Here is a 12,087-nt window from a genome sequence, read left to right as displayed (position 1 = left end):
AATAATGTATTAATACTGTTATATATTTATATTACTATATGTTTATGGATATGAATTAAATTCAAACTCAGTTTGAGCTAAATCGCAGTTATTGTTATAATGAAACTACAAAATGTACACTGATCAAATCCTGTTTACATCCTCAGTTCTGTTGCCAGATCCTTCTTCCAGTGCCATCATAAAGTTCTGATGTTTCCCATTAATATTTATATGTACTAGTTAGATGACACAGTTCATGTTAACAAAGCATGCTGACAGCTACAGTTATAACTATTACAACAATGCTATTCCTGAACATCTAAAGGATGACCCAGTTCTGTGTGAGAGGACTGTTCTCTTCCATCTTGCACTGAATTAATAACAGCTGACAGACCTGAAAGCCCAGTGTTTGGATGTTGGTGTTATTATCTCGGTCTGAATAATTAGGACAGAATGTGGACAGCTGAATTCAGTGCCTTACACTTGCAAGACCCCCACGCTGGCGTTCACAAACTATGAAATACCATAAAGGTAACAGATGTCATGAGCTTTGAAATGTTGCTGTGATAGGAGAAAATGATCATAACTGCCCCTAATAAATGAACAAACCAGGAATGTTGTCAGTCATCTTTAGCCTGACAAGCAGCCTTTTCTATCCTTATCATCCTTTCATGGAAGGGGATGGCATTTTTTGCTCCAGAACCCCGAGTGAAAACCCCGGGTGTGGAAATTTGACTGTTATATAATTGTAAAGTAGCACCTCCTTGAGGCCAAATGATTCCTCTCATCTTACAGGAGGTAAGGATCAGGAGTAGAAGGTGAACACTGGGCACCGAGCATGGAGGCATACTAAAGGGAAAGGCAGTTCTCAATATATGAGAATTAAAGTGAATCTGATACTAATACATCACAAAAAACAACAAAAACACGACTCAGATAGAGCAAACCACTGCTAGGCAATATTTACTTTTAATGAAATAATATTATAAATTTTCTATATATTGAGTTTATTTTCTATGTTTTTAAAATGCAGTTTAAGAAGTTTTTAGTGCAGTAAAAACAAATTGCATGCCTTTGTCATTTGTCACCTACTAAAGATCCATTTTAATATACTTTAACACAACCGGCAGATGTGAAACATAAAAGTGTGATCAGAGGTCAAATGTTCAGATTCAAACTATAATGTGATATTTAAACTCACTGTATACCAGTATCATTTCCTAAATGTTGCCAATAGGCAGCAGAATTTTAAGCAAAGTTTGAGAGATAACAGACATTTTATCCAAATTTGACCCTATTTAACCACAAAGAAGAGGCCAGAGGTTCAAAGTAACGTGATATTTAGAATTTTCATATATAGTTCCCTATATGCCTATATGTTTTCAATGCAAACAATGACAGGAAGAAACATAGTTTTTAAATAGCTGTGTATAGGATTATTAGCACTCTGAGCTTCGGGTCAATCTATTGACCTTGAAGAAAATGTCAGAGGTCAGATTTTAAGTCTTTGTACTTATAGGTTGACAATACACCAAGCTTATAAGAAAAAAGGTTCCAAATTATAAGGCTTTTTGTCTGTTTGTGACTGATAAATCATTAAGTTGACCTTGAAGACCTCAGTGGATGTCAGCCAAATTTTAATAGATTGTTAACACGACCCCACTCTACACCCCTCCAAAGAGTTATCAGAATTCATTCAAAACTTTTCGAGTTTACAGACAGAATGACACGCATGCAAACAGTACCAAAAACATAAACTCCTTGGAGGAAAAAGAAAAAGGCAGCTGCCCAGAATGTGGCACACACAATGGTTAAGAGAAAAAGTCTTGTGGATCACATGAAAACTATGAAGTCAGAGCATGTCCAACACAAACACTTTAACAGTCTGGTGTGTGTATTTCACACCCAAGGATTATAACAGTGACTGTATGTTTTTCTGCTACCTGACTTTATAATGGGAAATTGGATGGGTCACTGTACAAACTGTGAATGTAAGTTGAAGGAGGTATGCCTTACTTAAAGGCATAGTTTTGGAACTTGTCTATCATTATAATGTCACATTTTCGTGTAAGGACTGATGCTTATCTAGCACTTTTCTACTCTACCTGGGCACTTTGTCTAAGATTCGTAGACATAATGATGCATCGGGGCAACTTGGGGTTCAGTATCTTGGCCAAAGAAGCAGGGATCGAACACCCGACCCTCCGATTAGAAGACCAGTTGTAACCTTACCTTACAAAGCGACAAAAGCGATTGTTTTAAAATCATTTTAATTTCTATATATATATATTTATATATATATTTATATATATATATATATATATATATATATATATATATATATATATATATATATATAATAATATTCCTTGAAAAATTCTGTTTTCAAGTACACTAAAACACAAACAAAATATCAAGAATTCCTTGGCGATTTGGTGCATTAAGAAATGTGCTGAAGCTAAGCAATAACAATGTGGTTCAAATGAATCGCAAAATTTCTGGCTATAATTGTAGTTTGCATTAATTTCCCCCAAAAGTCCCGTTCATGATGGTAACGCAGTTCAGCAGACCTGAGTAATCGATCCCAGCTCACAGGCAGCGAAGAGCAATGTTTTCATGCCTACTGACGACTTGCGCTAGTCACTCTGCCATGGCGTCCGTAATGTCGCTGATTAAGGAGGGGACATCGTAGCATCTCCTTTTTATATCGCTTTGGTGAACGGTATATCGTGCATTTTGCTACTCCTGGTTTGAATTTAACAAAATTTCCCACTGAACCGGCCATGACCGTGGAGCAGAATGTCCTCCAGCAGCATTCTCAGAAGGTAAGCTGCCATATGATAACTTGGTGGCTAGCTAACTTTAGCTTAACTGTATTCCTACATAGTTTAGGAGCTCAAAGAACGCAGAGGGTGGGTGAATTAGTTCCTTGGTTGGTAGGGTGTACCTTGAATTGTTGTTTAAAGACGTCGTGCGTCACCCTTTTGTGAAGAACCGTTTGTAAATCCCACATAACTGCATGTAAGCTGGGCCTTACGTTACCCTGGGTCAGTGCTTTATTCAATATTTTGCTAGCCAGTGTACGTGCTAATGTAGCCGTTAGCGATAGCTAACGGTACCACGTAAAGTTACCTGAAACCCCAACATCGTCCTTTACGCTGGGTTACGTTTAACAGAAGCTAGCTATTCCTATATTATAACATGATGCTCTGCATGGTAACGTCAGCAATATGGGCTATTCGTCACTTAAAATAAACAAGGCTTGTCGACGTCTTCATAGTAAGTAAATCTTTGATTTCTCTGACGGTTTTAGCTGAAGTCTTCTGATAAACTACCCCCCATCACCACCAAATAAATTAATGTTTAGTTTGATCAAGTGCTTACTCTTTGTTTGTGTGAGCAAATGTTTCCTATGTTACTTATCACATATCTGATACCTTTGTTTACAAAGCATGTCCAACGGCGAAGGTGGAAACCCACCCGAGCAACGATGCTTGGCAGGGATTGAGTGTTCGGATTGCAAGCCAGGCGTGTGACAGTTCATAACCGGGAAGGCAGATTATTATGTTACATTTGATCACACCGCTCTCATTTTACCAAAGTGCATTAAGATCCGCTGCTTAGACGCCTAGTTATGCGATTTAGTCCGTGGCCACCATGCCCAGTACGGCATAGCTCTGGTTACTTATGTAACCACTTGAGTGATGTTGCTTAATCATAGGTTAGATGTTTGCTCCGCGGGTCCAGAGTAAAAGAAATCATATTTTTGCAAAAGTCTTATGTAATTGCAGCGATGCTTTACTACACTTCATACAGTCCAGGAGCTCTGCAGCGCAGGCCTGCTGTGTTCAAATAAATCAGCTCCCCAGCCTTTAAAACATGAGTAAGCACCATCAGGCATATGGTGGGCTCATTACACAAGTTACGGTCTTAGGCAAACTAAATACTTGAGCCTCTGTAATGGCTCACACTTGAATTTTTTTCTGTTATTGAGCAGCCTGACCTTATTAGTGGCTGACATCATACTACAACAACAGCTGTTGAATGTGTACTGTAATTAGGGCTGCCACAAATGATTTTTGATAGTCGACTAGTCACCGATTATTTTTGCGATTGGTCAACTAATCAGATCATGCATCCATTGGACGTAAAACGTATAGCTTATTGCACCAGCATCCATCTGCTCTTATATAACTAGCATTAGCTTACAGCTTTAAGTGTTTAAGGTATGTGCTAACTAAAAATAAAGACAAGATGATACTTTATTAAATTTTAATGAAATTTGCAGATTGTTTCGATGAAGTTTAATAAACTCATTGCTATCTAAAATATAACAGGACACCGGAGTATATTCTCGAGCATCTCACACTTCTGATAATCAGCTGTCTGCTTGACGTTTATTCAGCTGTGTAAAAACTAGAACTTTAATCTCAGCCAAACCGATTTACTCAGGAACAAATAAAATACAAAAAAAAGCCAAACAATAACATTTTTAAGTTATCTAAGTGACTTATTTATGTTTAACCTGAGTAGAGTATCTTACTAAAAAAAAAAGAAAAAAAGAAGAAGACGATTTGCCGTTCTCACGGGCTCTAGTGAGCCTTGCCCCCGGCTAGCTATCGAGCTGGTGGGTAACAGACGTCTCCGAAAACGTCGGAGCGCTTTTGAAAATATGTGGTGTCCTGATAAACTGAGCAGATATTTGAGGTTTACACAGTTATATTCTCGCCTAAAAATATGTTAAACGTTTATTTTGTGACCCAGAAAGAATAATAAGAGTAATATTAAAACTAACTAGCTGCTGCCATTGTTGGTGTCACTACCCGATCCGTACCGGAAACCCGATCGGCACCCCGCATGCGCGAAAGGTGTCTACTTCCGGTCGAAGCGTTTTACGATAGTTACGGGTCAGAGTATCTGTTAAGATGTTAAGGATAATAAGTATCTCTTAAAATGTTTCCAATAATGAAACATTTCAATATAATGTAGACAAAAACAAAAAACAAAAAGATAGTTACGGATCAGGACTCCCCGATCCTTACTGCGCATGTGCAAAGTCGGACCGTACAAATCGGGTCTACCCGATCCGTACCACGCATGTGCAGGGGTTTTCTTCTTCTGTCCGTTTAATGGCAGTTTACTCCCCAGTGTAAGAGGATACCGCCACCTGCTGACTGAGTGAATGAACCCTATTGTAAACTGAATTAGCGTCATTACAAACGTGTGCTAAATTTGATTTAGTGATAGTTGAGTGTGTTTATGCTTGTCTGTGTGGAGAGGATTGATTGGAATAGTGATGATGATGTCCGCTATCACTGTCAATTGTCAGTAAACACTTCATCTGGCTGATGAATCTTCACGTGACATATTACAAAGTCTGTATTATTAACTCTGTAATTAGGTGCCATTCTTCTTATTTTACGGCGCTGTTGTTCAATCGGGGGACGCTCTCTGTTGAGGAGAAAAGTGTGAATTTGTTTGTATACGGAGGTATCCATTGTTTAAATGTCCCCGTAGTTGAAAAGGAGGCAGAGCTGTTGAGAAATGCTAGGAGCTAACTGGGCGCTAACCGTGTCATTCAAATATATTGAATGTCGCAATGTTGGCAAAGAGAGGAAGTGACGTAAGATTTGCGCATGCGGGGTACCGATCGGGTTTCCGCTACGGCTCGGGTAGCGACAGTGACAGTTGGAAACTGAGCTGGGCTGCGCTATGAATTCTGGGACAGAGCTACTTCTTCGGGGTTTAACGGCAGCTGGCATCCTTGTACGTGCAGTGCTACCATCTTCTGTTTCAGTCCGTTATTACACTCTTAAATCCTACTACTTATTCCTGCGTCTTTTGTGATCTTACAAAGCTTCAAACGAGGCGTCGACTATTAAATTAGTCGTCGACGATTTTGATAGTCGACGTAATCGTGACTAGTCGACTAATCGTGGCAGCCCTAACTGTAATAGATTGTTTGTCTTGTGTTAATAAATATGTAGGGTTTCTGCTGATTCTGATTGGAGTATATGTATAAAGTAGTTTGGGTCTGATTTGTTTTGAAAGCAGAGTAGTGTGTTTTGGGATATCGCTGTAGTCAGTTGTGCTCCATCAACACTCAGGGTGTGGTGCTGGTTTTCATGCAGAGACCTGTAGATAGCAAGATGAGAAAATTTGAAAAGACTTCTGATCCTGTCTGTACAATTTCTTTTCTTCATTTTTGGTTGTGTCCCCCCCCCCTAAAAAAAACAAAAAAAAATCTGCTTTAAAACGTGTGTGCGTGTCTGAGCAACTGTTCTTGTGGTAGTCTTGGCCCATATCTGTCACAGGTGCAACTTCCTTCACATTTCTTGTCCTGGGCTGCTTCCACATGTACATAGGTATCTTTTTGTTTTTAAACAAGGATTTTCTGCTTTCATTTTCAAAAGAATCTACATCCATGTGAAAATGCAAAGGAACAATCCGGTTGTTCAGTGATGACGCGATGAATCCTACTTCCGGGTCTAAAGTAGTCTGCGTTTAATATGGCTTTTGTGTTGTTAACATGTTTAATGTTATGTATTTTCTTCTATTTGATCTCAAAAAGCTCCTAAAACAGTCAGTGATCACTGTTGACCTCCCTCGGCTTTTATTACCGCTAATCATTTATTTAAGCTCAGTTTTTAAAACCTTACGATGTAACTACAGCCCAGCCCATGCAGCAGTATATGAATGACTAACCTCGTATTGTGGATGGATTATCTCAGTTGTTCTCCTGGCTGAAGTTTGGTCCTTTTACAGCATCCTGCCATGCGATTACATTTGTTCCTGACCACCGAGAACACTCACGTTAACTTTTATCGAGTGGAAAAAAAGTTAGCTTGTTTATATTATGCTAACATAGCTGTGTCGCTAGCGGTCACGTAGCACATCATTATATACCAGCTAGCCAAACTTCAGTAACCCTACAAACGTCACTGCTGTTTAGTTTTCTGTCTTCATTTATGTTGGAAGTGATAACAGAGCTGTACGTTTTAATTTGTTTCCAAAACCCCGCAGTCAGGACATGCTATATTATATTTAGATAGAAGCTAGCGAGCTAACTCCCTGCTAACTTCTAACTCCGTTAAATGTCATAAATTCCGTTTTCATGGATGCCTGGATGTTAAACTCAATTGTTACACCTGGTAGAGCAGAACGCTGATCATTTTATTAAAGATGAAAGACTTTAGACAGTTTTTCAACTCTCAGTAATGCCATAGTGATCGTTTGATATATGGACCTGCAGCGGAGTTTAGACCCAGACACGGCTAGTGACGTCAGACTGAACAACCGGATGTCATGGTTATGCCATAGCAACAGGTGGTGAAATGTCAGCCAGTCAAAAGCCTAACGGGAACAACAAAAACAAGGTACAGAGTTCTTACGTCAAAAAAAGACAGGTGCATAGGTTTTTAAGGAATGCAAGACAAGAGCTTCATTTTCCTTATCCATATGTAAACACAGAAATGAGAGCTTCCTAAGGTTTTCACTCTGGGACAACCTTTTCAGAAGCTCTGTTTTCATTAGATTAGGATAGGTGCATGAGCCACCGCACTACGACTACCTTTGTATCAGTGCTTTCTTTACCACTCACCATGCCTTACCATTCACAACAGGCCTGCTGTAACAGAAGCCTTAGAGAAAAGCTGTCTTCACTGTGGACTTACAAATATTGTTTAAATGTTATGACAACTGAAGCGGGTGTGAGGAAGCATATGAGCAGTTTCTGACTCATGTTTTATTTTAGACATTGGTCCTCGCATGTTAGTACTTGTTAAGCTTAAGTAAGATTAGTTGTTCTCTGTAGTGACAGGCCAAAAGTCAGAGTATCACTTCCTCTAGAAGGTTGATAGGAAGCGTGTATTCCTGTCAGCTGCGTATTCTCGTTTTATAAACTTGAAAGGTTATTGCAGGCAAATTGGACTTGTTGTATATTCTGTTGCTGCAAGGTGTTAACTTTCCTTCATTCTCTACATTGACTGACTCTGCAAAAACATTTACTCTTGAGGGTTGACAGAAGCACAGGGAAAATCACATAACATCCATCAGAAACAGAAGTTAAGCCTCCAGCCTTGTAGAGAAAAACCTCCTTAGAGCTGGAGGAAGTGAGTATCTTACTTGAGGATAATAAGATATGGCTGGTGCAAATCTGAGGTTTTTTACTGAACAGCCTTAGTCTTAGAGCTGTCTTGGTCTCAAAATTCTATCATGACATTTCAGTGAAATTTGTGGTAATTATATGACGACACAGGAAAAAACAAACCTAAGTTTATTGGTGTTTGCAGCCTTCAGGCAGTAGCATTTATTACTAGAAACCAAGTGAGGGGAGTTTTCCATCCTCCTTTTCTAAGGAGCTGCAGTCATTGATGACACACTACCTAATCTGAAGTGTGAATCTGTTGCTACAAGTTACCAGCAGCATTATAGACAATAGTAGTGACAGAGCAAATGTAGGCACACAAGTAGACTTTGTAGTGTTTGGAAATGTTTACGTAGAAGTATATAATACCTGATTAACACTTTGAAACTTTTGGGTTATTTTGGATGTCATGATATGGCACAGCCCTACTTTTGATCATCATGCATTCTGATGATGATTCAATTTGTTAATTAGTCAGCAATTATTTCAAGAACTCTTATCTCTGCTTCCTGTGGGCAAAAAACCTCCTGTTCTAGACTCCAGTACCTCACCTGCTCAGGTCTGCCCACCTGTCAGTATCACCCTGTTGTCTCGTCCCACAGCAAATGAAAATAATCATTCAGGAAACATATGAATTTGAATGTATCTTTAACATTACTCAATAGAAGTGTCAGAATACAAATGAAATTAGTAAGGATAATGCAAATTAAAGTGTTAGTGGTATTTAAACAAAAAGTATTTAAAGTGCAAATAGGAAAATAAAATGGTTTCTGTCCATAAGGTCAAATAAAGCTTCAAATTAAATCAAAAAGATTTTTACTCAGTCTAAAATAACACGTTTCCATAACTTACAGATGAGTCAGTGCATGAATTCACGATTGCAGTGGACATGCTCTGGAGTGAGGCTTGCTCTTATCTTTGAGATGATGTTCCCAGCTGCTGAAAACCTGCTAAAGATGCTTTCTGTCATGACTTCCATTTGAGAGGTGCATGAGCCTCTTTACAGGGTAAATTCATCTATACGCTTTTGCTTAATACTAGTAAAACAACCAAACAGAATCAGAAAAGACCATGACCAGTGTGTTTTTCAGATGGTGTAGTGTTTAATGCCAGTTAAACAGTGTATTTGATTATATGTATATAATTAGGTGGTGTTGTCCAACCCTCAGATTAACTACCTAACATTAGGTGGAAGAGGTTTATTATTCAGAATAAACGCTAACATTAATATGAGAAAAAACAAAAACAAAGAGACAGCGTAACTACTCCTGTTTAATGGTTTACTATCGCATTTCACTCATTAGCTAACTAAACTGAAATGGGGTTCGTTTAGCAACCATCATCCGGGGAAGTTTCCAACTGTACAATATTAACATAAACAAAGTATCAACGCGACACACTAAAATGGACCCATTCACATTCGAGGTCACAGCTCCATGGTGCTGGTGTTTGATACACTCGTGCACTGCAGTAGTGCTGTCATGTTAGGAAAGTTCCACTTTGCACAGTCTGCATTTAGCTCTTAGTTTTCTGTTAAATGCTTTCACATTTTTTAAATTCTCTCTCCTCCTGTCTTGCTGCTCAGGCTATGTCCTTCTTCGTTAGTACTGAGTGCAGTCTTGGCAGACGATAGAGGTGATACTGCCCCCATAGCTTCCTGTAGTGTATTGCAGTTACAAAAACACAACTACATGGTATTAGTATACGATGCATCAACAAGCTTTCCAGCTCTGATATCTAAGATTAAGAATTCAGTATTTTTGGTAATTGGAGTTGTTGTCCTGGTTTGTTTACTGTGCAACAGCATAGCTCAGAACACCTGCTGCTTTGTGATATGCCGTGCTCCCAGACATCACTCTTTTTCACTGCTTTTTGTGTCGTAGCTGGAGCAACACCATTGAAAGTGTTTAGAAATGTTTTTCGCATAGGTGGTGCACAACGTTGCCATGGGTGTTTGTTGTGCAATTAGCTTATAGTGTGTAAATAACATACAATAATGAGTCCTAAATCATGAAAGAGCCCTTTAAACGAATATTCTTGTCAGTCGCCTGTTCCACCTGTGAAAGCTACAGTCTGTAGACCTCTCAGTCAAGACTTATGACGTCTGTATCGGATGTTCAAGTTGTTTATCGTTACAAAATTTACATGATATTAATAATTTCATTTACCACAGGTGCACTGCCTTTCACACTGTGTCGTTACTGCAACAAACACAATCCAGAAACCTTGCCTGATGTGGTCTTAGGCACACGCCAAAGCTCCAACCACCTGCTGTTGTTGTTTTCAAGAGGCAGCCAATCAAATGAAAGCAGACTTATAGTGGGAAGTTGTTGTTTTTTTTGTTTAGGGGGCTGCAGCAAGGTCCAGCAGAAAATAACTAAAAATCGTTTTTGAACTTTGAGTTTTAAAAAGTTACTATATTTGAGTTAAAGAATTGCATCTGTCTGTCTGTAATAGACTATCCATCTATAGATAGACAGACAGCGTATTATTAATTTTGTAATTATTATTACTACTATAATACAGTCTACATAAATAGTGTCCTGACTGCAGCTGTTAGCCTAATATCATGTAAGAGAACTGTTCAAGATCATTTAATGTGAGGCAAAAGTGACTTTGGTGTGGCTGTGGTTGTTATTGATTAATCAATGCTCAGTTAAACACTTTTTTCTTTAATTGGGCTGGCCTTTTTTTTTTTTTTTTTTTACCTTTTATTGGACAGCGTAGTCGAGAGTACATGGGACTGTGAAACAGTGAATGGTAAGGGACAGAGTCAAAACCATGCTCCTGCAGGCTTCCTGCATATGTGTTACCTGCTCAACCAGGTGAGCGATAGGAGCGCTCAAGGTAGTTAAACACTCCTGATAATTTGAATCAGTCTCTGAGGAACGGTGTGGACAGCTAGTGCAATGTTTGTCTGTGCCCTCCCCCGAGGAATCCAGCTAATGAATAATTTTGTTATTGTTAATCTGCCTATTTTTTTTTCTTAATCATTTTATCCATGAAGTGGCAGGGACACTGAAAGATGCCAACTACAATTTCCCGGAGACCATTATGATAAAATCATTAAATGATTAAACAACTCCCACTAAATATCGAGCCTTCCCATATACCCTTAGATGGGATTGATTAACATGCTGTGCTTTTTGTAAATCATCTAGCTGCCAATACACTTCTGTACATTCTTATGAGTTAAGAGTAAGTTATTTATTGATTTAACTGAGTTGCTGGCTTTTCATCCCAGTTAAGGGGGGAAAGCCAGTGACGGGGTTTTTGTGTTTTGAAGAAGAAGAAGTTGGACCTGTAAAATATAGTTTCCATCATTTTCAGGCTCTGTTATCAACACCCTCTTGATGATTTTTCTTCTTCAACAGCACCAGCAGACACTACTGAACCAGTTGAGGGAGGTCACAGGCACCACAGATGTACAGTTGCTTCAGCAGGCCCTGCAGGTACATTTTGAAACACAGGCTAAAAACTGGAAAAGTCAGGGATATTGTGTGTTTACAGTAGATATTTTTTCAGTGGGAAATGTGAGAGTTTTCTGTCTTAAACTCAGTCAGTTTATTCTAATGGGACTGTTGACACAAGTTACACTGTGCAGTCATTTCTCCCAGAGCAAAGTTTTACTGAGTATTAAATGCAGGCATTTTTGAGGTTCTCTAGTCTTTCCCTGCAGCTAATAATTTTCTTTAAATTACATGGAGACATTAACCTAAACATGCTGTTGCTGCAGGTGAGTAATGGAGACCTGGGTGAAGCCGTGGCCTTTCTGACAGAGAAGAATGCCAAGGTTCCTCAACAAGATGAGACCACTTACTACCAGACATCCCAGGTGGCCAGCGACAGATACATCAGCGTGGGCAGCCAGGCAGACACGAGTGAGTAGCTTGGTTCAAGTTTTGGTGCTGTTATAGTTTCAGAACAGCACGTCAACATCCAGTGGTCCCACAAGTAGACAT

At 39.0% G+C, this 12,087-nt stretch overlaps 1 protein-coding gene across 3 annotated transcripts in view; it reads left to right on the top strand.

Annotated features, from left to right (window-relative positions):
- The first annotated feature begins 2,454 nt into the window (after positions 1–2,454).
- usp25 (ubiquitin specific peptidase 25) overlaps positions 2,455–12,087 on the top strand; it is a 36,198-nt gene continuing 26,565 nt past the window's right edge. Inside the window, exons 1-3 of one of the 3 annotated variants that reach the window (XM_082549864.1) lie at positions 2,455–2,804; positions 11,500–11,577; positions 11,862–12,006. In XM_082549864.1, coding sequence (XP_082405990.1) covers positions 2,763–2,804; positions 11,500–11,577; positions 11,862–12,006 — 265 coding nt within the window. In that variant the 5' untranslated portion in view covers positions 2,455–2,762. The remainder of the gene's footprint in view (positions 2,805–11,499; positions 11,578–11,861; positions 12,007–12,087) is intronic. The other 2 variants (XM_082549863.1, XM_082549865.1) reach the window with 2 other exon arrangements.

The sequence above is a fragment of the Aulonocara stuartgranti genome (assembly GCF_965226115.1).
Source record: "Aulonocara stuartgranti genome assembly, chromosome: 10".
NCBI classification, from domain to species: domain Eukaryota; kingdom Metazoa; phylum Chordata; class Actinopteri; order Cichliformes; family Cichlidae; genus Aulonocara; species Aulonocara stuartgranti.
This window is presented reverse-complemented; position numbering and strand designations above follow the sequence as displayed.